At 51.2% G+C, this 26554-nt stretch overlaps 1 protein-coding gene across 2 annotated transcripts in view; it reads right to left on the reverse strand.

The window, feature by feature from the left end:
• Positions 1-4075: 4075 nt before the first annotated feature.
• Positions 4076-26554, reverse strand: part of LOC138260759 (gap junction alpha-3 protein-like) — a 77901-nt gene continuing 55422 nt past the window's right edge. For both annotated transcript variants that reach the window (XM_069209222.1, XM_069209224.1), the window contains exon 2: positions 4076-13571. In XM_069209222.1, coding sequence (XP_069065323.1) covers positions 12470-13549 — 1080 coding nt within the window. In that variant the 5' untranslated portion in view covers positions 13550-13571 and the 3' untranslated portion in view covers positions 4076-12469. The remainder of the gene's footprint in view (positions 13572-26554) is intronic.

Genomic DNA, 26554 nt, shown 5'->3' on the forward strand with positions numbered 1-26554 from the left:
CCCGATCTTTCCAGAAACAAGTTTATTTACGCACTCCCTCCTGTTCCTTTAACAGTGAGGTTGAGTCCGCCCAGGTGGCACTGTCCTACCTGGGTGGGTCTAGGTGGTCAAATGATGAAGCATGACACTATATAGTGTGTGAGACCACCTAGTCCGTAAAAGGAATTTCCTCCCCCTGCTGTTCCTCCCCGCGCATGCACTCTGCAGTTACCTACTGACATTTCACTGACATTACCCTTCCAAATAGGAACACATACAACCCAGGGCCACGCTGATATCCGCGACGCCCTCGTTAAGAGAACCCCGTACTTTCTTGTGTATTTTGACATCCTGGTCCTTCCTGGTCCTCAGCAGCACCCAAAAACCTCTATTGCGACCCTTGCAGCTAGCAATGCTTGTTTTTGGTATTTCTGCGTGGGAATACCTCTGCAAGCTTCATCGCGATGTGGGACATCTGTCTTCCAAAGGAGAAGTTCCTAGTCCTCTTCTTTCTTGCAGAACTCGAAGCTTCTTCCAACTGGATGCAGCTTCCTTGCACCTTCATCCGGGGTTTCCTGGGCTCCCGCCCCCCCTAGACACTGTCACGACTATTGGACTTGGTCCCCTTACCTTGCAGGTCCTCAGGTCTGGAAATCCGTTGTCAGTGCGCTGCTGGTGTTTGTTGTTCTTTCAGAATCCCCCTATCACGACTATTGTGCTCTTTTGGGGTAGTAGGTGCACTTTACTGCTACTTTTCAGAGGCTTGGGGTGGGGTATCTTGGACACCCTGACTGTTTTCTTACAGTCCCAGCGACCCTCTACAAGCTCCCATAGGTCTGGGGTCCAATCGTGATTCGCATTCCACTTTTAGAGTATATGGTTTGTGTTGCCCCTTGACCTATGTTTGCCTATTGCAACCTATTGCAATTCTACACTGTTTGCATTACTTTTCGGACTCTTACTTACCTGATTTTGGTTTGTGTACATATAACTTGTGTATATTACTTACCTTCTTACTGAGGGTACTCACTGAGATACTTGTGGCATATTGTCATAAAAATAAAGTACCTTTATTTTTAGTATATCTGTGTATTGTGTTTTCTTATGATATTGTGCATATGACACCAGTGGTATAGTAGGAGCTTTGCATGTCTCCTAGTTCAGCCTAAGCTGCTTTGCCATAGCTACCTTCTATCAGCCTAAGCTGCTAGAAACACCTCTATTCTACTAATAAGGGATAACTGGACCTGGCACAAGGTGTAAGTACCCTTGGTACCCACTACAAGCCAGGCCAGCCTCCTACAGGGCTCTTTCCCCTTTTATACTTATCTTGCAGACAGTGCATCCTCTGCCTAAGGTTTCAGAAACAGTTTGGTTCTCTTTCAAATGACATTTCCTGACCTCTTCGCCAACATAGACTTCAGGTAAGGTGATGGCTCTCGCAGCAGGCACAGTGAAGTGTGGGATCTCTGCATCTGGCCTCATCAACAGTCCGGACCAGTCATCAGGGACAGAGAAAAGGGCTTGGCCTGAGTAGAAACGTCCTGATCTTGAGCAACAGAAAATGCAGTCCCACACCTCACCCCACCACCTACCAAACCTCAGTGCCCAGCAAGAACTCATCAGTAGCTCTTGGCTAACTGGACTTCATTGCATACACACGCGTATACACGGACGCACACCCCCACAACACCAACACACACACACACACACAACACTCACAATGCACACACAACACGCACACACAACACACGCACACAACACGCACACAACACGCACACAATACGCACACACAACACACACATACACAACACACCCACACAACACTCACAACACGCACACACAACACCCACACAACACACCCACACAACACACCCACACAACACTCACACACACACAACTCACACACACACACACAACATTCACAGTGCGCACACACAACACATACAAACACACCCACACCCACACAACACTCACAACACGTGCACACAACACTCACAACACGCACACACAACACCCACACAACACACACGCGCACTCAAAACACGCACACACAACACACCCACACAACACACCCACACAACACACCCACAACTCACACACACGCACAACATTCACAATGCGCACACACAACACACACAACACGCACACACAACACCCACACAACACACATGCACACTCACAACACGCACACACAACACACACACCACACTCAAAACACACACACAATACGAACACACAACACACACACAGACACTCACACACACAACACTCACACACAACACAATACACACAACACTCACAGACAACACTCACAGACAACACACACAACACGCACACACACACAACAAGCACACACAACACACCCCAACACCAACAACACACACACAACACTCACAATATGCACACACAACACACCCACACAACACACACCCACACAACACTCACAACACGCACACAATACGCACACACAACACACACACACAATACACACGCAACACTCACAACACACAAACTCAACACACCCACACAACACACACAACACTCACAATGCAAACACACACAACATACCCACACAACACACACACAAACACTCAGAACATGCACACAATATGCACACACAACACACACACAACACTCACAACACGCACACACAACACGCACACCCAGCGCAATGATCTGGCTCTCGTGCAAAAGCAGAAGTTTAAATCAGTGGGGCCTGCAGACTGTACTCCCCTTGGCATTGAGACAGTTCTGGTCACACTGAGGAATCACAAGTCTCTGTACGCTCACCGCTGTATGTGACTCACCCAGGGCATGGAGAGTAGTCTGGTGCCCACCATGATGGCATGAGATAAGCACCCCTCCGGGGACAGAAGAGATTCTAGACCTCTCATTACCAGGGACAGCGTTAGGCCTCTGCACATGCTGCGTTAACAGGACGTCCGGCCAGAAAAGAAGTCGGGATACCAGTTTCACATGCAGTTGGGCACTAAGGGCAGGGGCATTTGCCCACTTACCATGCACAGGAGGCTCCTGTCCCAACACAAGGAGGGTTGAAGCACTGAAAAGCGAAGACAGCTGGCCGTTTGCAACCATAAAAATGCTTTTTCAACTGTACAAAATGCAATGTGGTATCTTGTTACTGAATTACATTTTGCATTTGCAATTCTGTATTTGGAAGGGGCGTGTTTAGGGCGCCCCTTCCAAATGTTGAATTGATTTGATATGTTACTATTTTGCGACTGTATTCAGGTCGCAAAACAGTAATTCTTTACCACCAGTTTAAAACTAGTAGTAACTGATTTGCAAAGATGGCTTCGATTTGCAAAGATTTTGCTTTGAGAATGTAACTATTAACATGTTTTAAGAGCAGGTAGTGCTTCCACAGACTACTGCCTACTCTTAAAAAATGAAACTAAAAGGTTTTATTTTTGTCTTTTTAAACACATCCCATTCTCCTTTAAAGAAAACAGGCTCCATTTAGAAAAAACATAAGATTGCTTTTTTAAAAACCAATCACAGACCATGGTGGTCTGCTGACCTCAGCAGGCCACCATCCCTGTGATGGCTGCGACTCCTAATGGGTCGCAGCCTGCAATATACCTCATTAATATTCATGAGTTAGGTTGATTTGTGACCCTCAACGAATTCCCAAAATAAAACTCAATCGGTTTCATACATTAGGAATACCGATCTTCTAATTGCGATTCATAGAGAATCAATTAGGAAATCGGTATTCCCAATGTTGGTACATCTGGCCCATAGTGCTAGTTTGTGTCAGTGGTGATAACCAGTGGGCACCAGCTCTCATATTTAGGGCCTGGGAGTTGTTTTTCATCATCAGACTTTGACCCAGAACAACAGTGGAGGTGGTGTCGTGGCAGTGGGACCCAGGGATCTCAGGGGCCCAACGCACCCCACTTATGGCTGTTTTTAGTGCCGAACCATGGGTTGGAGATCCTTGTTCTTTATGGCATCAGGGTCCCTGGCACCCTTGATGCTACGTCACTGCAACCCCCGGCAGCCGTAGCCTCCATCTATTCATCTGAGAACTTTATTAATATTTAGAAATATGAACACGAACAACAAATCGTTGAATCTGTAAGTTTATTCTGACTGAAAACTACAATAAATACATATATGAAAAAACATGCCTTTTTTCTGCAGAGGCACTTTTAACCCACAACTGAACCCCCAGAGTGTGGAAGTGACTTCCCCAGATAACACAACTCTGGACGGGGCAGCCAGGACTTTCTTACGGGCCTGCTGACCACCCAAAGCCCCATTCAGAGCTTCTCCGGCACCGGTGGTCCTGGATGGTGCCTTTATTGTGACTGTCACACATGCGTTTATTGCACATTGGTGAGCAGCGTAGTCGGAGTTAGCACATGGTGCGCGACATCGTGGGCTCACGGTGGCCTCGGCATGGTAGTGAACATCGGTGTGAATAACCCCATGTCCTGGTCTAGTGACAGGTGACATCAGATCCTTTCCAGGCGGGCACCCCTGAGACCTGTGTGAGGAGGGCAAACATTGCAATGATGCGTTGACAAGCTCATGGCCAAACCTTGGCTATTGATGGTCCATCCATGGTCAACCCTGGTGGACCACAGCTTCCTCAGCACTGTGACCCCCTCCCGCCCCCCCAATGTCTGCGGGACCTTCCTCCTCTCCAGTGACCTCTCCCAAACACCGGCTTCTCTTCCCACCGCTGCTGTCCTCCACGTCGTTGTGTTTACGGTCTCCGTGGCAGTACTCCTGTGTGCAGCAGGCAACTAGAATGGAAAACCGGGTTATGCTACTGCGCCCAGTCATTCCGGCTAGTTCACCCCACGTACGCATCTCGCTTTCTAGGCGGCGTTTAGTCTCATATCGGCGAAGGCAGGTGGTCTGTGTAAAGCTGCCACGGCGTCGTTTCTGCCTGGAGGCAACTGCGCACTCGTAACCTGAGGGGCAGCACTTTCATGATCTGAGGGGCAGCACTTTCATGATCTGAGGGGCAGCACTTTCATGATCTGAGGGGCAGCACTTTCATGATCTGAGGGGCAGCACTCTCATGATCTGAGGGGCAGCACTTTCATGATCTGAGGGGCAGCACTTTCATGATCTGAGGGGCAGCACTCTCAGGATCTGAGGGGCAGCACTTTCATGTGTCAGAGATATCCTTAAAGGCTGTAGGTCTGTGTATGTGTCACAAGATCTATTTACGGGTATTCTAGGAGGCATCAATTCTTATTTGCTATTAATAAGTCCTAGGGATCTATGTATTTCTTGCGGCAGAATTCTTCATTAGAGATACCTTGCGGGGTAGCTCTTTTCTGTGGTAGTCAGTCCGTGGGGCAGCAGTTTTCAATGACATATATATTCTGCAGGGCAGCAGTTTTCTGTGACAAACAAATTCTGAGGTTCATCAGTTTTCTGTGACATACATTTTCTGTGGGGCAGCGTTTTTTTGTGACACATATTCTGTGGGACTGCAGTTTTCTGTGACATACATATTCTGCAGGGCAGCTGTTTACTGTGACATACATATTCTGTGTGGCAACAGTTTTCTATGACATACGTATCCTGCGTGGCACCAATTGTCTGTGACATATGTATTCTGAGGGGCAGACGTTTTCTGTGACATCCATACATCGAGGCGCAGCGGTTTTGTGTGGTGGGGATTTTCTGAGGGGTTCTACCTCTGTGTACGTCCGGCAGCAGACCTACCTCTGATCGCTGAGCTGGGGGTAGAGTATGGTATAATAGCTTTCTCTCTTTTAGAGGTCCTTTGTCAGGAAGTAACTCTCTCTCTGTTGGAAGCAGTTTGTGGGGCATTAGCTCTTTGTAGGAGGAAGTTTGTGGGGCATTAGCACTCTCTGTGGGGCATTAGCTCTCTCTGTGGGGCAGTTACTCTCTGTGATATGATATTGTGGGGCATTAGCTCTCTGTGGGGCAGTTGCTTTCTCTGTGATAGGTAGTTTGTGGGGCAGAAGCTCTCCCTGTGATAGGTAGTTTGTGGGGCAGTTGCTATCTCTGTGGTGCAGTACCGCTCTCTGTGATACATAGTTTATGGGGCATTGCTCTATCTGTGGGAGAAAGCTTGTGGGGCAGTAGCTCTCTATGTGAGAGGTGGCTTGTGGGGCGGTTGTTCTCTCTGTGGGAGGTAGTTTGTGGGCTATTACAACTCTGTGTGAGGTCATTTGTGGGGCATTAGCTCTCTCTGTGGGGCATGTTCTCTCTATTGGAGGAAGATTGTGGGACCGTCACTCTCTCTGTGGGAGGTAGTCTGTGGGACATTAGCTGTCTCTCAGTGGGGCAGTTGGAGGTAGTTTGTGGGGCAGAACCTATGTCGGAGGTAGTTTGTGGGGAAGTAGCTCTCTGTGATGGATAGTCTGTGAGACATTATCCTCTCTCTGTGGGGCAGTTGCTTTCTCTGGGGGAGGTAGTTTGTTGGGCATTATCTCTCTGTGTGGGGCGGTAGCGCCCTCTGTGGGCAGTTGCTCTCTGTGATGGGTAGTTTGTGGGGCATTAGCTCAGTCTGTGGGGAGTAGTTTGTAGGGTATTATCTCTCTGTGTGGGGCGGTAGCGCCCTCTGTGGGCAGTTGCTCTCTGTGATGGGTAGTTTGTAGGGTATTAGCTCTCTGTGGGGCAGTAGCTCTCTCACTCTGTTGGACTTAGTTAATGGGGTAGAAACTACTTTCGCTAGAGGTGTTTTGTGGACCACCCCCTGTGTCTCTACTAGAGAAGTACTTTCAGGCAAGAGTTCTCTATGTTAAAGGTATACTGAGGGGCAGTGGCTGGGCAGTACATCTGAGTTATTCTAGTGAGCAGATTGTGTCTGTTTTTGAGTGGGATTCTCAGCGAAACTGCCTCGCCCAATCGGTCAATTTGGACCTTAACATATAAGAGTTTAAATAATTACAACATAACTTAAAAACACAAGTATATATAATAGTGCATCGAGCAGATATAGAAAAGAGGGCAGTGGGAGAGGAGGGCAGAGCTATGGACTTGGAAGTTAAAATATGAACAACTTTTCATGAAAAGGGTATGGAAAGTGCAGAGGTGATTAAGCATCGAGGTAAACAGTAAAAGGTTTAAAAACTCAAAATACATAACAATAGCTCTCCGTGGCGTCTTGTACTGCACAGCGGCGCCCCCTCGGGGGAGACGTTTGAGGGCAGTAGTGTGTTTCAGGTGTTCGGGGGCAGTAGCTCTTTGTTGGTGACGTTTTCTGGGCATCACCTCTTGTGAGAGGTGTTCACTTTCAGGGGCACCCTGTGAGTGCCATTAGAAGCATCCACGGTCAGGGGGAGTAGTTCTGTTCCCATTCAGCAGGGCAGTACCTCTGTGTTAGCATTATTCACATCAGCAGGGCAGTAGCTCTGAATATTAGCATTATTCACATCAGTAGGGCAGTAGCTCTGAATATTAGCATTAGTCACATCAGTAGGGCAGTAGCTCTGAATATTAGCATTAGTCACATCAGTAGGGAAGTAGCTCTGAATATTAGCATTATTCACATCAGTAGGGCAGTAGCTCTGAATATTAGCATTATTCACATCAGTAGGGCAGTAGCTCTGAATATTAGCGGTATTCACATCTGCAGGGCAGTAGCTCTGAATATTAGAGGTATTCACATCAGCAGGGCAGTAGCTCTGAATATTAGAGGTATTCACATCAGGAGGGCAGTAGCTCTGAATATGAGAGGTATTCACATTCAGCAGGGCAGTAGCTCTGAATATTAGCGGTATTCACATTCAGCAGGGTAGTAGCTCTGAATATTAGAGGTATTCACATCAGTAGGGCAGTAGCTTTGAATATTAGCGATATTCACATCAGTAGGGCAGTAGCTCTGAATATTAGCGGTATTCACATCAGCACGGCAGTACTTTTGAATATCAGAGGTATTCACATCAGCAGGGCAGTAGCTCTAAATATTAGCGGTATTCACATTCAGCAGGGCAGTAGCTCTGAATATTAGCGGTATTCACATTCAGCAGGGCAGTAGCTCTGAATATTAGCGGTATTCACATCAGTAGGGCAGTAGCTCTGAATATTAGCGGTATTCACATCAGCAGGGCAGTAGCTCTGAACATCAGCAGTATTCACATTAAGCAGGGCAGTCACTCTTTTTGTTACAGTTATTCATATTCAGAGGCATTCTGTGACTGCCTCTATGAGAGGTATTCACATTCAAAAGGGCAGTTGCTCTTTGTGTAAATGGCCTGGCACTGCCAGCGACCGAGTAACCGGTATTCACATTTAGAAGGTCAGTAGCTCTGACTATGAGAGGGGTTCACATTCAGCAGGGCAGTAGCTCTGTGTGCTTGAGGTATACTGAGAGGCAGTTGCTCTGTTAGAGGTATTCACACTCAGAAGGGCAGTAGCTTTCTGTACTAGAGGTATCCTGAGCAGAATTAGCTCTGTTAGAGGTATTCGCACTCAGCAGGGAGCTAACATTCTGTGCTAGAGTATCCTGAGGGGCAGTAGAGGTATACACACTCAACAGGGCAGTAGCTTTCTGTGTCACACTCAGCAGGGCAGTAGCTTTCAGTGCTGTAGGCATTCCGAGGGGCAGTAGCTGAGATATTCACTCTCAGCAGGGCAGTAGTTTTCTCTGCTAGAGATATGCTGAGGGGCAGTAGCTCTGTTAGAGGTATACACACTCAGTAGGGCAGTAGCTTTCTGTGCTAGAGGTATACTGAGAGGCAGTTGCTCTGTTAGAGGTATACACGCTCAGCAGGGCAGTAGCTTTCTGTGCTAGAGTATCCTGAGAGGCAGTTGCTCTGTTAGAGGTATACACACTCAGCAGGGCAGTAACATTTTGTGCTAGAGGTATCCTGAAGGGCAGTTGCTCTGTTAGAGGTATTCACACTCAGCAGGGCAGTATCTTTCTGTGCTAAAGGTATCCTGAGAGGCAGTTGCTCTGTTAGAGGTATTCACACTCAGCAGGGCAGTAGCTTTCTCTGTTAGAAGTATTCTGAGGGGCAGTTGCTCTGTTAGAGGTATTCACACTCAGCAGGGCAGTAGCTTTGTGTGCTAGATGTATCCTGAGAGGCAGTTGCTCTGTTAGAGGTACACAAACTCAGCAGGGCAGTAGCTTTCTCTGCTAGAGGTATCCTGATTGGCAGTTGCTCTGTTAGAGGTATTCACACTGAGCAGGGCAGTAACATTCTGTGCTAGAGGTATCCTGAAGGGCAGTTGCTCTGTTAGAGGTATTCACACTCAGCAGGGCAGTATCTTTCTGTGCTAAAGGTATCCTGATGGGCAGTTGCTCTGTTAGAGGTATTCACACTCAGCAGGGCAGTAGCTTTGTGTGCTAGAGGCACTCCAAGGGGCAGTAGCCTGATCACTGTGAGGTGCTGACATGGAGCAGATCACCCTGGACGAGCTATTCTAAAGGGCACTAGTTTTCTGTTAAATGTATATTTAGGGCCAGTTGAGGTAATTTGAGGGACAGTGCCTTTCCTTCTGTTCAAGGTATGGGCAGTTTCCGTTTGAGGGGTGTTCTCGGTGATCAACAGATACTTCATGTTGCTGTAGGTATTCCATGGGGCTGCAGAACTTTCTTTAAATTGCTTTCTAAAGAGCATTGTCTGTTTTCCAGTTTGTGGCAGTATTTCTCTCTGTCACAGATATTCTGAAGTACAGCATCTCTCTATCATGGATGTTTGCAGAGGCAGTAGCTCTCAGTATTAGGGGTCTTTATGGGCAGTAGCTCTCTCTCTATTAGGAGTGCTCTGGGGCAGTAACTGCCTCTGGTATATGCACTTTAAAGTGCTGCATCTCTCGCTCTCTGTCAGGAATAGCCTGAGGGGCAGTAGCTTTGGGTTCTGGAGGCCATAGATATTCTGTGGGCAGTAGATAGTTACCTAAGGGTATTCAGTAGAGCAGCACCACGCTCTATGTTTTCTGAGAAGTATCTCACTCAGTCATCTATAGTCTGAGGTCAGGCATTCTCTCTCTCATAGGAATAGTCTGAGGGGCAGTATCTCTCTGTTTCTAGGAGTATTTGTAGAGGGGCAGTAGCATTCACTGTTTTGGGGGTGTTCTGGGCGCAATAGCCCTCTTTGTTACTCACAGAGCACCCCTCCTTCTCTCAGGGATATTCCTGGGGGCAGTATCTCCCTGTTTTAGGAGTATTTGTGGAGGGGCAGTAGCTCTCACTGTGTTGGGGGTGTTCTGGGTGCAGTAGCCCTCTTTGTTACTCACAGAGTACCCCTCCTTCTTTCATGGATATTCCTGGGGGCAGTATCTCTCTGTTTCTAGGAGTATTTGTGGAGGGGCAGTAGCTCTCACTGTGTTGGGGGGATGTTGGGCGCAGCAGCCCTATTTGTTACTCACAGAGCAACCCTCCTTCTCTCAGGGATATTCTGAGGGGCAGTATCTCTGTTTCTAGGAGTATTTTTGGAGGGCCAGTAGCTCTCACTGTGCTTGGAGTGGTCTGGGCGCAGTAGCCCTCTTTGTTACTCACAGAGTACCCCTCCTTCTCTCAGGGGTATTCTGAGGGGCTGTCCCTCTCCGTGTAGCTACTCAAAGTGCAGAAGTTCTCTTTAGTTAGGGGTATTCTGTGTGTGAGTATCCTGGACTTAGAGGTATCCTCCTTGCAGTAGTTTTCTGTTAGTACTATCCTGTGGTTTGAAGTTGGCATTGGGTCCTTCTCCTCTGGGGGAGTTATGAAAGGCAGTGGCTCTCTGTGTCTGGGATATTCTGTGGGACAGACTCTCTTCTTGCTGTCAGGGGTATTGTAGGCCAGAGCAGCCCGCTTCATGCTAGAGGTATTCTAAGGGCTGTAGTTCTGGGTTAGAGGTAGTTTGATGCAGTGACTCCCTCTTTGGGAGACGTGGAGTGAGGGTCCATGTTTCTATCTCTTTGAAGCATGGTGAGGAGGACTCGTGCTCAGTTATAGGTATTTTAAGGGGAAGTAACTTTCAGTCTTTCCATCTATAAGAGATATTATGTAAGTCTGTATCTTTCTTTTAGAAGTACTCAGAGTCATAGGTTAACTGAGGGGCAGGAGCTGTCTCTCGCTCTCTCTCTGTCTCCCTCTCTCTCTTAGAGATATTATGAAAGTATCTTTCTGCAAGGAGTACTCTGGGGGCAGTATGCCATAGGTTAACTGAGTGGCAGTAGATGTCTCTCTCTGTGGCTCCCTCTCTCTCTTAGAGATATGATGACAGTCAGTATCTTTCTGCTAGGAGTACTCTGTGGGCAGTATGCCATAGGTTAACTGAGGGGCAGTAGCTGTTTCTCTGTCTCTCCCTCTCTCTTAAAGATATTATGACAGTCCGTATCTTTCTACTAGGAGTACTCTGGGGGCAGTATGCTATAGGTTAACTGAGGGGCAGTAGCTCTTGGCTTCTCTGTCTTTGAGAAATATTCTGAAAGTCAGAAGGCTTTTGCTATAGATATTCTGAGGGCAGTAGCTCTCCTTCCACTAGAGGTACTTTGAAAGACTACAGGGGCAGTATCTCTTCTTTGAGTGTATTATAGGGACAACAGCTCTTGGTTGGGGCAGGATAGTTCTTTTAGCACTAGGAAAGTATTGGCAACCGTTAATCGGTAGTGGCGTTTTTGTGTACAGGGCAGAATGGCCTTTGATAGAGGGAGTACTAAAAAGGGCAGTAATGCAGAGAATGTCAATATCCAAGAGGACAGTGAGACACTCGCGGAGATGTATTAAAAGGAAGCATGTGGGTGGGATCTAAGGGACGTTTCAGACACGGTGGGTGTCAGCGTTCTGCCTGGCAGGGGGTATTCGAAGGGTACAGGACTGGGTGGCCTTGAATGGGCAGTAAGTTCATGCATGTTTGATTAGATACAGTCTTGCCTTGCCACCACCAGTAGGGGGTCAATGTCTCTGCACCCCATGAATGAACCGCCGCTGGTCTCATTTGCTCCCCGGGATCTAACTCCTAGGCAGTTCAGAGGGTCATGCAAGACCCAGGGCAGGGGTGGGTAATGAGGGAGACAGAGAAGAACTGAGGGGCACAGCCTATAGTATCTAGTGACACAGGTAGGGTGGTGCCTGCTGAAAGAGGGAGCTGAAGGCTGCTTATGTCAGTCAATGCAGGGCAGAGGGGCGATGTGTCTAGTGCCTCAGGGGTAAGGTGAACTTCCCATGCTCACTCTTAGACATCTGAGGTGGAATGGGAAGGGGCGATGCTAAAAGCCAAAGTTCTGAGTATGTTCTGGTTTTATTCTTGAAGTGTTCCAGAGGTTTTGGCGGGTGGATCTCAGTAAATACCACTGAGTGTGCAGGTCGTCTGTCACTTCATTTGTGACCAGGAAGTTGGCATACTGTATGTGTAGTTACACCACCTGGTCCTTCCAATGTGCCTGCACAAGATTTCTCTCTACTGCCCACCCGTGTCATCTCTTTGACTGCATTTCTTGTTCCCCCCCATCCTGGCCCTGCCGTTGATCATGAACGTCCAAGCAGCAATCGATGGTCTGTGCATAACAAGTCCCGCCCTAGGCCGCCATTTGCTGCCAGGGTTCAGACTGCAAGATCACTGGGCCGCGAGCGTGTGCTCTGTCGGCTGGCGCGGCTGGCTCTCCTGTGCTTCTCCCGATGTTTGGGCTGGTCCTCCAGATCACTGCTGCTGTCTGACCGGCCATTCTGTTCCACCGCCTGGTTCTCCCTGTTCTGCTGATGAGCTACCTGGCTTGTGTCGGGGGGCAAAGGAGGGATCTTGTTGGGGCAGCTGGAACGTGCAAAGCCCAGCCCTGGGGCGAATGCCTGGGGCCCACTGGAGGCTGTGTAGTGGGAGAAATGTGGAATGAAGTGGGGCACAGTGTCCACAGGACTCTTTGGGCTGGGCTTGCACTCGGGCTCTGGTTCTGGGGTGTTCTTGGCAGACAGGCCCTGCCGGCACTTCTTGAAGCCCAGGTAGTACATCTCAATGAGGTTAAGGAGCAATGAGAGGCAGGCCATGGCCAGCATGAAGATGATGAATATTGTCTTCTCGGTGGGCCTGGAGATGTAGCAGTTTACAGTGTTGGGACAGGGCCACCGGCTGCAAGTGTAGAGCGGATGCAGCTGGAACCCGTACAAGTAATACTGCGCTACAATGAAGCCAACCTCAAAAAGAGACTTGAAGATAATATTGAAAATGTATGTTCTCAGGATGGCCCCTCGTAGGTAAGCCTTCCCCATGTCATCTTTGATGGGTTTCCTGCTGGGCTTTGGTGTGGACAGGAGCAGCTCTTTGTCCTCTTCGGTCCCTTTTTTGCTCTGTCGCGCCTTGTTCTTGCGCTTCTCCTTCTCCTCCATGCGCACCAGGTGCATGATGTGAAACATGTAGATGGCTGTCGGCGTGGACACAAAGATAATCTGCAGGATCCAGAAGCGCATGTGTGAGATGGGGAAAGTCTTGTCATAGCAGACGTTCTGGCAACCTGGTTGCTTGGTGTCACAGGTGAACCCCGACTGCTCATCACCCCAAACCTTCTCAGCAGCCATGCCAAGGATCAGGATCCGGAAGATGAAGAGGACGGTGAGCCAGACTTTGCCGACCACAGTGGAGTGCTCCTGGGCACTCTCAAGAAGCTTTCCCAGTAGGCTCCAGTCTGCCATTACTGCAAATGTAGCACATCACCTGTGGGGACAAATAACATGTCAGTGGTGTGGTGTTGTAAGAAGAAGCATACAGATGCAGGTGGAAATATATCTGGGATTTAGAACAGAGCCAAAGTGTAGTTGCAAAGGAGACAAGAAAACAATTATTCACTCATCAGCTGCATCCTCTGTTGTAATTTTATATCTGTAATGATATTTGATTCATCATGGGATTTCATTTTGATGCCAAAAAGTGAACAGATTTCTACAGTGCTGCAAATGTCCCCTGTGAGAGTAGCCTTCATCCACCTCTATCTCTTTAATGAGACTATTGAATCTTTCAACCCGCCTGTTGGTCTGTGAATGATTGAAGTCCCTCAGTTTAATGTCTAATATCATCTCCCAGAAATAAGGAATGGATACAAATGCTTGGATCAATCTTAACTATTGTAATTTTGCGGGGTAGTATTTCATTCCATCATTTTTAATTAGTCTGTTATGTTATAGAAAGGGGCAAGTACGTGCAAATAGAACTCGGTTCTGCTTCTGTAGGAGCTGCAGATCCTGAATTGTTTGGTCCCTTCTAGATGGGAGCACAAGCAAACTTTCATGTTAGCGGCTGTTTTTTGGCTTCACTGTTTAGGTGCAGCTTAAGTCCCTACAATAAAGTGAGCTGTGTAAAAGCTGTCCCTGTCCACAATAGAGCAAAATATGTATGATTAAACTGTTGTTTTGACATTTTCAAACAGATAACATACAACTTTCAGCAGGCATGCCAACTTAAATTGTCCTCTTCCAATCCACCCTCGAGTCCTCGCCCTTCTTTAATTGCCCTCTACACCATGTGATTCGAATTTCATAAGTCCAATCTATCCTTTCTCATTTCAACACCTATCCTGAGTGCAGTTGTCTTTCTGTTAGCAATGATTGATTGGCAGCCCTCTCCTTTTAGGTTTCCTGCCTTTCATGATTTTGTCTCACATCACCTGTGTGGCTCTATGATCTGTTGAGCTCTGAAGGTCCTCTGGCATGTAGGTTCTCTATAGCCTCTGGAAAAAAACGAGAAGGAGACTCTATATGGTACAGAATTATTTTTCTGATCCATGTCCAGCATACATGAGTTTTTCCATCCCTACGATGGGCCAAAGTTTATCATGCCGCTCATTTATGCTTAGGCAACCCTGCATTCCTGACTTGACCAATAGCAACTTCCACAACTTCAGAGTCATTAGGTTAACCAAGGAGCTCAGTCTTTTTATTTTTTTGATGACCCCTTTTTATTTTTGTCTTTTATCCCATGAAGGGAATGTAAGAACCCCTTTCATTTCTAATATGACTGGTATCATTTCCTTCCAGAAGGGGCCATTTATAGGGCAGATCCATAATATATGGGTGATCATACCCTTTTGCCCACAACCCCTCCAGCACAGGTCAGACATGTGTAGGGTCAGTCATATGGAGGTGTTCAGTGCCATCTGAGTAGTATTTTCGCTGCTGTGTCACTACCCGGCACATGGATGATGCAATTGAGCGCTGTTGACGGACTGTCCCAGTTCTCCCTCCCATTTCGTTTGAAATTGTTTCTTCCATGTTTCTTAGTCTATTCGAAGCTTGTAGCGCCTCGACCTGAGGCGGGCCTCATCTTCAAGCTGTCTCAGTAATTTCTCTAACTGGGGCAATGGCCGATTGGTTGCTTCTCTGATTCTCCTCTTCATGACCCAATGATGGACTTTAGTGTTCCTGCCCTGGTAAATCATAATCCTGTTTTAGTTGCTCAGAGGGTTTTATTTCTCCTTTATCAAAGAGGTTGCCCACCTTACTGCACCTTGCATCCTGCCATTTTTAAAGCTTTTCTATCTAGACATGGGCTAGCCTTAGGATTTCGAAGACCGGACAGATTTGGGGATGGGGGTGCCAGTCTGAAGCCTGGTTGGTTGCAGTTTGGTCAGGCATCTGGTCGTGTTGGTTGGTGACTTTCCAAGCCAACCACGGTTCCTCCCAGAGAGCCCTCCCTGCAGACAAGTAATCCAGGAGGCACACATGCTTCTCTGTTTCTGCTCTGGACATCTCTAGTAGATAGTGGAGGTTCCCTGCCCAAGGGCGGCTGATGTAGGGGCAAAGTGGCGGGCGGGGGTAGAACAACATAAAGAAATAAAAAAAAGAAACTTGCTGCCACTGCCTTGCCGCTCTTCTGGCTCCTGCTCCACTCGCTGTAGGCACAGGCTCCAAGCCAGCCCTGCGGCCAATCCTAACGCTGCTCTTTCATGAGAGCAGCGTTTGGATTGGCCGCAGCGCCCTGGCTTGGCGCTCCGAGGCAGACTGAGAGCCTCTGGCTGCTCTCTCCAACCCGGCAACACAGCTCGGATTAGAGAGAGCACAGTGCGCATGTGTGTTTGGCTGCCCCAGGACGGCTGGCCAAACACACATGCGCACTGAGGGGGAGTGCTGTGCACTCCCCTTCCGTCCCTGTCATCACCCTATGGCCCCACCCCCTGAATAATAAAAATGATAATAAATAATGTTCATTATCGTTTTTATTTTTCGTTTTGCAGCTCCAGCTGCTGTTAGGGGTGGAGGGGCGATGCTTGGCGCTGCCTGGCAGTATGGTAAAATATTTGATCTGCGCACGTGAGTGCGCTATCTTTGCGGGAATTCTTGCCTTCTTACCCCCCCTCAATAAAGTTGATGCATGTACTCTGTAGCTGGCAGATACATTTATGTTCTATCCAAATGGGTATTGATTGACATATGAAGAGGATTCTAGAAAGAATTGTCATTTTCACAGTGGCTAATCGCCCTAGCCAGATTAAAGACCGATTGTGCCATTTTTGAAGATCTTGCTTGATGGACTGGGCCAACTGGGGAAAGTCTGCTGTACATCTTCCTGCTATGGTTGGTGCAACTTCAATGCCTTGATGTCCAGTGGAGGAGATGCTCTATTATAAATGGGGAATGCTGTGTACAAAGCATGGGCTCCTGCCCTTATAGTCAGGCTTCATGTTTCTGATGTCTGGCTCTTTAGCTTGGAGCACGAACAGTATACCTCATCTAAGAGGTGGGAGATAGGCTAGTGGCTTCCCCAGTGTGACCTGAGTATTGTCAGCAAATAATGTGGTTTTGGAATTTATTTTTATCTTATTTCACTCCAGTAATAACTTATTCTCTGTTATCAGCTGTACTCAATATGCAGATGGCAAGGGTGATAACTGCATCTCTGCCTAGTCTCACCTGGGGTCTTGTCAGAGCCTCTACCTGGGGAGAAGCACAACGGGTCATTTTTAGAAAGTCTGGTCCTAGACCACTTTAGGACCGACCTCAGGAAGGTCCAGTTGACCCTGACAGATGCTTGTCTGCATCTCATGATAGGAGTGTTATTTTCTTGTTCTGTTTGTTGGCAATCTCAAAGAGGCGTGCTGCTCCTTGTGTTGTCTGGTACTCGTCTCTTGGCTATAAACGCACCTTGATTGGGTTCGATCCGTTCGATCAAGTGAGGTCTCAGTTTGTTCAGACGATTGGTAAAATTTGGTGTATATTTTCACATCCGTGTTAAGGAGTGAGATGGGTCCGTAAGATCCACAACTTTCAGGATCTTTCTTGCATTTCAGCAAAATTGTTAATTTATCCAGGAATTTTTGCATTTCAGACCACAAAGCAATGTACAATGACAGAGGGAATCCGTCCAGACCCGGCCCTTGTCCCGACTGGATTAATAGCTTCCATCATTCCCATCCTCGTCGCCAGTTGTGGAATCGTGCAAGAACACCGCGGCACACGGAGGTATGTTTTCTACTTCTTTACTCCGCACTGAAGCACGTTCCACCGTCCCCAATCTCGTTTCCTCTCCTTCGTGTCCCCTCCCTTTCCACTTCCGGAACTTGGCCCTCCCTGGACATCTCCTGGTTCCCGAGGTCCTAAACATAACTATGAATTTGTAAAGCGCAAGTTCACCAGAATCTTGGACCTCAATAACAGATGTTTATTGTAATCCAACTTAGTGGTACTTATTTTATCGACATCAGAAAGATGTATGTCCGACTTGACCTGCCAGGATTCAAACACAGATCCCTGGAGATCATGCATTAATTACTTCACTGGGCCACCGACGCAGTGTCTAGCACCCCTAGCACCTTCCCGCCTTGTTGTGTTGTGATGTGTAGTATGGACGCCTTGCTTAGCGTTTTCTAAGCGTATTTACAAGCAGCGTCTACGCTGTGCCTCCCTAATATTACTTCTCATAGTATTTCTCGTCGATTTTAACCAGAGCATAGTCTGCCATATTCAGTTCCATCAATTTGATTTGTCCTTGTAATGCTAGTATTTCTCTCCAAATCTTTCATGAAAGGGTCTGTCCTGATCCCTTGAGATCAGATTACACCTTTTCAGCATTTCTTGCCTGATTGCCTCTAGTGTGGCTGATTCAGCTGCACTCTCCCTTCATCACAGCCTTCGATGAGTCCCAGACTCTCTCTGGCCTGCACTCCCCTCCCTGCTGTTGTGGCATTAGGTGCTCTTTTAATTGAATTTAATTAAATAAAGCAGCTGTGGCTGTGGGGTCTCTATGTAGGATTTCATTCAGTTGCCAGATAAGGCAACAGTCCGCGTGTGTGTGGGGTCTCCCACCCATTTCCCTGTCCGCATGTGTGTGTGGGGTCTCCCACCCATTTCCCTGTCCGCGTGTGTGTGTGGGGTCTCCCACCCATTTCCCTGTCCGCATGTGTGTGGGGTCTCCCACCCATTTCCCTGTCCGCGTGTGTGTGGGGTCTCCCACCCATTTCCCTGTCTGCGTGTGTGTGGAGTCTCCCACACATTTCCCTGTCCGCGTGTGTGTGTGGGGTCTCCCACCCATTTCCCTGTCCGCATGTGTGTGGGGTCTCCCACCCATTTCCCTGTCCGCGTGTGTGTGGGGTCTCCCACCCATTTCCCTGTCTGCGTGTGTGTGGGGTCTCCCACCCATTTCCCTGTTTTCCTGCATGGTCTCAGCTGCGTCCCCACTCACCTCATCCTACGGCACACACCTACCTACCATTGCAATATAGGAAGCCACATTGGTCTCCCTGTTATGGGCAACCTGTCTCTTACATTACATGTTGGTGTTGGGAGTAGGTGAAGCGTTTCCTGAGTGCGAGTGCAATGAGAGCGAGTGCAATGAGAGCGAGTGCAATGAGAGCGAGTGCAATGAGAGCGAGTACAATGAGAGCGAGTGCAATGAGAGCGAGTGCAATGAGTGCGAGTGCAATGAGTGCGAGTGCAATGAGAGCGAGTGCAATGAGTGCTTGTGTCTGCTTTGAAGCTGGTTGATAAGAACTTGAAATGTTTTAGTTATTTCTAATTTAAACACTATCACTAACACTATGTATTTCTAAAGACATTCCACACATTATATTTGTGCTGTGCAGTGCGCAACCTTTTCACTGTGGTGCGGAGGCGTGCATGTGCTGTGTAGCACAGGAGTTGTACTGGAAGCTTACAACTGTAGTATAATATCCTATGCAGACACATTCTGAAATGTTTCACACATTGTATATGTGCTGTACTGTGCACAAGCTTTGCACCATGGTGCGGAGGCATGCGTGTGCTCTCTAGCACAGGAATTGTACTGGAAGCATACAATTGTAGTATAATGTCCTAGGCCGACACATTCTGAGACATCCCACACATTGTATGTGTGCTGTGCACAAGCTTTGCACCATGGTGCGGAGGCGTGCGTGTGCTCTCTAGCACAGGAATTGTACTGGAAGCATACAATTGTAGTATAATGTCCTAGGCCGACACATTCTGAGACATCCCACACATTGTATGTGTGCTGTGCACAAGCTTTGCACCATGGTGCGGAGGCGTGCGTGTGTTGTCTAGCACAGGAGTTGTACTGGAAGCATACAGTTGTAGTATAATATCCTATACTAACACATTCTGAGACACCCCACACATTGTATGTGTGCTGCACTGTGCACAAGCTTTGCACCTTGGTGCGGAGATGTGCGTGTACTGTCTAGCATACGAGTTGTACTGGAAGCATACAATTGTAGTATAATATCCCATGCTGACACATTGAGACACCCCACACATTGTATGTGTGCAGTGGTGTGCAGTGCACCACACATGCAATAAGTGAAAGCTTGAAGAAACAAAGACATTTCTCCATTTTGAGGCTGCATTTAAGGAGACGTTCATTCTTTTGCCCAAAGCCCGGCCTGGCTGCCACAACAGATGGTTTGTGTCAGTCTTTGCAACAATCTGCGCAAGATAAACCCAAGCAATGTCCATTGGCACAAAGTGACCCAAAGCACCTTAAAGCACTATGGGGGTCATTCTGACCCTGGCGGCCCAACGACCGCGGAAGCACCGCCAACAGGCTGGTGGTGCTTCCATGGGCATTCTGACCGCGGCGGTACAGCCGCGGTCAGAAATGGGAAACCGGCGGTGTCCCGCCGGTTTCCCGCTGCCCCAGGGAATCCTCCACGGCGGCCGCCATGGGGATTCCGACCCCCTTCCCGCCAGCCTGGTTCTGGCAGTTTTCACCGCCAGAACCTGGCTGGCGGGAACGGGTGTCGTGGGGCCCCTGGGGGCCCCTGCAGTGCCTATGCCATTGGCATGGGCACTGCAGGGGCCCCCTAACAGGGCCCCACATAGATTTTCAGTGTCTGCATGGCAGACACTGAAAATCGCGACGGGTGCAACTGCACCCGTCGCACCCCTTCCACTCCGCCGGCTCCATTCGGAGCCGGCATCCTTGTGGAAGGGGGTTGCCCGCCAGCCCAGCGGGAAACTCAGAATGACCGCCGCGGTCATTTGGCGGCTCCCGCTGGGCGTGCGGTTACCGCCGCCGGCGGGAGTCAGAATGACCCCCTATATGTGCTAGAGAAGGGCAGCTTTCAGAGTGAAATATTGTTTCTGCCGGGAAGTATGATACATATTTATGACTGGGGTTGCGTCGCTTTTGAACCACACAATGTGGTGCATGCGTGACGCAAGCCCAAAATGTGATTTATAAAGCCACGCAAGGCCGTCTTGCGTGGCCCTTGGTGGCTTCGTACATCTGGAGTAACGCAATGCTGCATTACATCACTCTGTGCCAGGAAGGCGTTCCCATGCTTGTTGTCGTGCAAGACACAAGGATTTTGACACGTTCTCCAGTTTACTAGAAGTGGTAGACCTGGGAATGTGCTAAAATGCTCCCGTCCCAAGAGAGGTCTAGCAAGGAGTCATATCTTTATTTCTTCGTGTTTCCCCTCTTTCTGTGTCTGCTGCACTCTGCATCCTGCAGCACCCGCAGAAAGACGAACAGGCCTCATGGGATTGTCTTTTGTGCAGGAAGGTGTCCCTCCCTTCATAGAAGCAGTCCTGCCTGGATGCAGGCACCTTGGCGCTAGGCAGCACGTGTGCGCCAGGAAAGGACAGGACTTATGTAAATCAAGGGCGCATTCCTGCCCTCTCCATGGGACGCGGCGCAGCGAGGCGACGCTTCAGGGCGCTGCGTCACTGTCTTATAAATACCGCCCCAAATGTCCTTGAAAGGGTCTGCGCTGCTGTGTCACTCTGCAGGACTTTGACACGACACAAACCCTTGGTACATCCGGGGCAGTGAGTGGAAGGAGCGAGACCCCCGTCATTGGAAAGTTTCCCACATGAGGGCTGTACCTGTTGGACACGTGTGACCCTTCACATGCTCATGGCAGACAATCTAAGTGAATGCCACAGACGTGTGAGGCCTGTGTCCCCCGGGCGGGGCCCAGGGCACTGCGCCGGGGCTGGCCCGGTGCCAGGCCCCCGGGTGGCACAGCCGGTCTGCAGTTTGTGTCCCTCGCCGCCTCCTTCACAGGTGTGGCTGGGGTGGAGGGGCATTCTGTGCCCGCTGTAGTCCAGGGTCAGGTCCTCTCCGACGCCCCAAAACGGGACTTAAGCGGGTACTGGGCGCTATATGAAGCACGCACGCCCCTAAGCGCTTTTCAACTCTGTCCATGCTGCCCAGGAAACAGATCACGTACATTAGGGCATGCGAGCTTCTGTACTTACTAAACGTAACGGTATCGTTAGATGGTTGGCAGGGCCCTATAATAACGGTTCTATACATTATCTGTCCCTATAGACAGGGTGGGCAGAGCACGTTTGCACAAACCTGAAAGTGTAAGTCTGTGTGATGCCGGCGCGGTGCCCTTGGTCCCTCTGTCCACGGGGCGGTGTCACTCTCTGACCCCTTCACAGCTCAGGGCACCACGGGTACCACGAGAGATAGTGGCACAGGGCACAGGCTGGCTTGGGGGACAGAACAGAGCTCGGAACAGGCTGGGCACAGGGCACCACTGGTACCACGAGGGACAGTGGCACAGGGCACAGGCTGGCATGGGGGACAGAACAGCTCGGAACAGGCTGGGCACAGGGCGGTGTCACTCTCTGACCCCTTCACATCTCAGGGCACCACTGGTACCACGAGGGACAGTGGCACAGGGCACAGGCTGGCATGGGGGACAGAACAGCTCGGAACAGGCTGGGCACAGGGCGGTGTCACTCTCTGACCCCTTCACAGCTCAGGGCACCACGGGTACCACGAGAGATAGTGGCACATGGCTCAGGCTGGCATGGGGGGCAGAACAGAGCTCGGAACAGGCTGGGCACAGGGCGGTATCACTCTCTGACCCCTTCACAGCTCAGTGCACCACAGTCACCACGAGAGATAGTGGGAGACAGAGGGTGGCATGAGGGCATGTGCAGCTCGGAACAGGCGGGCACCGGGGCGGTGTACGCCCCCCCTGAAGGGCACACGCCAGGTGTACCTTGTCCCGGAGGGTGGGTGGAAGGGGCCTGTGTGGGACGTGGTACCAGGGAGCGGAGAGGCTTTAGTACTAAACCCTAACCTACCCCAGCAGTAACCCTAGGCCGAAACCGGACCCTCCACTCACCCCAGGCCGCACCCCGAACCCCGATCCCTCCTCGGTGTCTGCTGCTTGGCTGGGTTGGGTGCCGGTGGGAGGCATTGTCTGTGCTTCAAGGGAGATGCCCTGGAAGGTGGCACTAAAGCTGGTGTGTGCAGTGCCTATCTGCAGTGACTGCCAGGGTTGCCAGCTCGGCTCACACTCGGGCGGCAGTGCCTGGACAAACCTGCAGTGTGTGCCAACTGTACCAGCGCGACTCACACTCAGGCGGCAGTGCCTGGACTCACTTGCAGTATGTGCCAGCTCAGCTCACACTCAGGCGGCGATGCCTGGACTCACCTGCAGTGTGTGCCAACTCAGCTCACACTCCAGCAGCAGTGCCTGGGCTCACCTGCAGTGTGTGCAGCTCAGCTCACACTCCAGCAGCAGTGCCTGGACTCACCTGCAGTGTGTGCCAACTCAGCTCACACTCGGCCAGCAGTGCCTGGGCTCACCTGCAGTGTGTGCAGCTCAGCTCACACTCCAGCAGCAGTGTCTGGACTCACCTGCAGTGTGTGCCAACTCAGCTCACACTCGGCCAGCAGTGCCTGGGCTCACCTGCAGCCTGCAGTGTGTGCCAGCTCAGCTCACACTCCGCCAGCAGTGCCTGGGCTCAACTGCAGTGTGTGCCAGCTCAGCTCACACTCAGGCGGCAAAGCCTGGACTCACCTGCAGTATGTGCCAGCTCAGCTCACACTCAGGCGGCGATGCCTGGGCTCACCTGCAGTATGTGCCAGTTCAGCTCACACTCGGCCAGCAGTGCCTGGACTCACCTGCAGTGTGTGCCAACTCAGCTCACACTGAGGCGGCGATGCCTGGGCTCACCTGCAGTGTGTGCCAACTCAGCTCACACTCGGCCAGCAGTGCCTGGGCTCACCTGCAGTGTGTGCCAGCTCAGCTCACACCCCGCCAGCAGTGCCTGAGCTCACCTGCAGTGTGTGCCAACTCAGCTCACACCCGGCAGCAGTGCCTGGGCTCACCTGCAGTGTGTGCCAGCTCAGCTCACACTCCAGCAGCAGTGCCTGGACTCACCTTCAGTGTGCGCCAGCTCAGCTCAGCTCACACTCCGCCAGCAGTGCCTGGACTCACCTGCAGTGTGTGCCAACTCAGCTCACACTCAGGCGGCGATGCCTGGGCTCACCTGCAGTGTGTGCCAGCTCAGCTCACACTCCGCCAGCAGTGCCTGGGCTCACCTGCAGTGTGTGCCAGCTCAGCTCACACCCGGCAGCAGTGCCTGGGCTCACCTGCAGTGTGTGCCAGCTCAGCTCACACTCAGGCGGCAGTGCCTGGGCTCACCTGCAGTGTGTGCCAACTCAGCTCACACTCGGCCAGCAGTGCCTGGACTCACCTGCAGTGTGTGCCAACTCAGCTCACACTCAGGCGGCGATGCCTGGGCTCACCTGCAGTGTGTGCCAACTCAGCTCACACTCGGCCAGCAGTGCCTGGGCTCACCTGCAGTGTGTGCCAGCTCAGCTCACACCCCGCCAGCAGTGCCTGAGCTCACCTGCAGTGTGTGCCAACTCAGCTCACACCCGGCAGCAGTGCCTGGGCTCACCTGCAGTGTGTGCCAGCTCAGCTCACACTCCAGCAGCAGTGCCTGGACTCACCTTCAGTGTGCGCCAGCTCAGCTCAGCTCACACTCCGCCAGCAGTGCCTGGACTCACCTGCAGTGTGTGCCAACTCAGCTCACACTCAGGCGGCGATGCCTGGGCTCACCTGCAGTGTGTGCCAGCTCAGCTCACACTCCGACAGCAGTGCCTGGGCTCACCTGCAGTGTGTGCCAGCTCAGCTCACACCCCGCAGCAGTGCAGTGTATGCCAGCTCAGCTCACACTCGGCCAGCAGTGCCTGGGCTCACCTGCAGTGTGTGCCAGCTCAGCTCACACTCGGCCAGCAGTGCCTGGGCTCACCTGCAGTGTGTGCCAGCTCAGCTCACACTCAGGCGGCAGTGCCTGGGCTCACCTGCAGTGTGTGCCAACTCAGCTCACACTCAGGCGGCAGTGCCTGGGCTCACCTGCAGTGTGTGCCAACTCAGCTCACACTCCAGCAGCAGTGCCTGGACTCACCTTCAGTGTGCGCCAGCTCAGCTCAGCTCACACTCCGCCAGCAGTGCCTGGACTCACCTGCAGTGTGTGCCAACTCAGCTCACACTCAGGCGGCGATGCCTGGGCTCACCTGCAGTGTGTGCCAGCTCAGCTCACACTCCGCCAGCAGTGCCTGGGCTCACCTGCAGTGTGTGCCAGCTCAGCTCACACCCGGCAGCAGTGCCTGGGCTCACCTGCAGTGTGTGCCAGCTCAGCTCACACTCAGGCGGCAGTGCCTGGGCTCACCTGCAGTGTGTGCCAACTCAGCTCACACTCGGCCAGCAGTGCCTGGACTCACCTGCAGTGTGTGCCAACTCAGCTCACACTCAGGCGGCGATGCCTGGGCTCACCTGCAGTGTGTGCCAACTCAGCTCACACTCGGCCAGCAGTGCCTGGGCTCACCTGCAGTGTGTGCCAGCTCAGCTCACACCCCGCCAGCAGTGCCTGAGCTCACCTGCAGTGTGTGCCAACTCAGCTCACACCCGGCAGCAGTGCCTGGGCTCACCTGCAGTGTGTGCCAGCTCAGCTCACACTCCAGCAGCAGTGCCTGGACTCACCTTCAGTGTGCGCCAGCTCAGCTCAGCTCACACTCCGCCAGCAGTGCCTGGACTCACCTGCAGTGTGTGCCAACTCAGCTCACACTCAGGCGGCGATGCCTGGGCTCACCTGCAGTGTGTGCCAGCTCAGCTCACACTCCGCCAGCAGTGCCTGGGCTCACCTGCAGTGTGTGCCAGCTCAGCTCACACCCCGCAGCAGTGCAGTGTATGCCAGCTCAGCTCACACTCGGCCAGCAGTGCCTGGGCTCACCTGCAGTGTGTGCCAGCTCAGCTCACACTCGGCCAGCAGTGCCTGGGCTCACCTGCAGTGTGTGCCAGCTCAGCTCACACTCAGGCGGCAGTGCCTGGGCTCACCTGCAGTGTGTGCCAACTCAGCTCACACTCAGGCGGCAGTGCCTGGGCTCACCTGCAGTGTGTGCCAACTCAACTCACACTCGGCCAGCAGTGCCTGGGCTCACCTGCAGTGTGTGCCAGCTCAGCTCACACTCGGCCAGCAGTGCCTGGGCTCACCTGCAGTGTGTGCCAGCTCAGCTCACACTCAGGCGGCAGTGCCTGGGCTCACCTGCAGTGTATGCCAGCTCAGCTCACACTCAGGCGGCAGTGCCTGGGCTCACCTGCAGTGTGTGCCAACTCAGCTCACACTCGGCCAGCAGTGCCATAAGGGGCATCTACGTCCCTGGTGAACCAGACCTCTTATCTCAGCCACTGCGCCCACCTTCCGTCGACTCGATCAAGAGGGGTGCCCATAAATCAGGGGCAGGTGCAGACGAGGGTACCCGGGGTGGTGCGGGTCAGGGCATGGGTCGGCGGCACGTGCCGATGTGTTTATAGACCACCGTGAGGGGACAGCTGAATACACCCAGAGGGTGCCAGAGAGAGACCAGCTGCCCCTGTGGGCGTCTGTGCCCGATGCCAGATCGGATCCCCGAGGGGCAGCTAGAGGAGAGACATGCTGGCACCTGACAGAGGGCATAGCTCGCGTCTCTAGGACACACTCTGTCCGATGCCAGCTGTGCCTTCGTGAGGTATGTAGCATGCTGTCACCATCCAGACGGTACAACCCCCGTCCTAGGAGACTCTGCCCAGATGCTTGCTGGTCTCTCCAGCTGGCATGCTTGCACCCTAAAGAGGGCACAGCCCCTGTCCTAGGAGACTCTGCCTGATGCCTGCTGGGCTCTTCATGTGGCATGGTGCCACCTGTAGGAAAGTACCATCTTGCCTGGCATGTTACCCCCATTTTTCACTGTATATATGTTGTTTTAGTTGTATGTGTCACTGGGACCCTGGTAACCCAGGGCCCCAGTGCTCATAAGTGTGCCTGAATGTGTTACCTGTGTAGTGACTAACTGTCTCACTGAGGCTCTGCTAATCAGAACCTCAGTGGTTATGCTCTCTCATTTCTTTCCAAATTGTCACTGACAGGCTAGTGACCATTTTTACCAATTTACATTGGCTTACTGGAACACCCTTATAA

Source organism: Pleurodeles waltl, chromosome 2_1, assembly GCF_031143425.1.
Source record: "Pleurodeles waltl isolate 20211129_DDA chromosome 2_1, aPleWal1.hap1.20221129, whole genome shotgun sequence".
NCBI classification, from domain to species: domain Eukaryota; kingdom Metazoa; phylum Chordata; class Amphibia; order Caudata; family Salamandridae; genus Pleurodeles; species Pleurodeles waltl.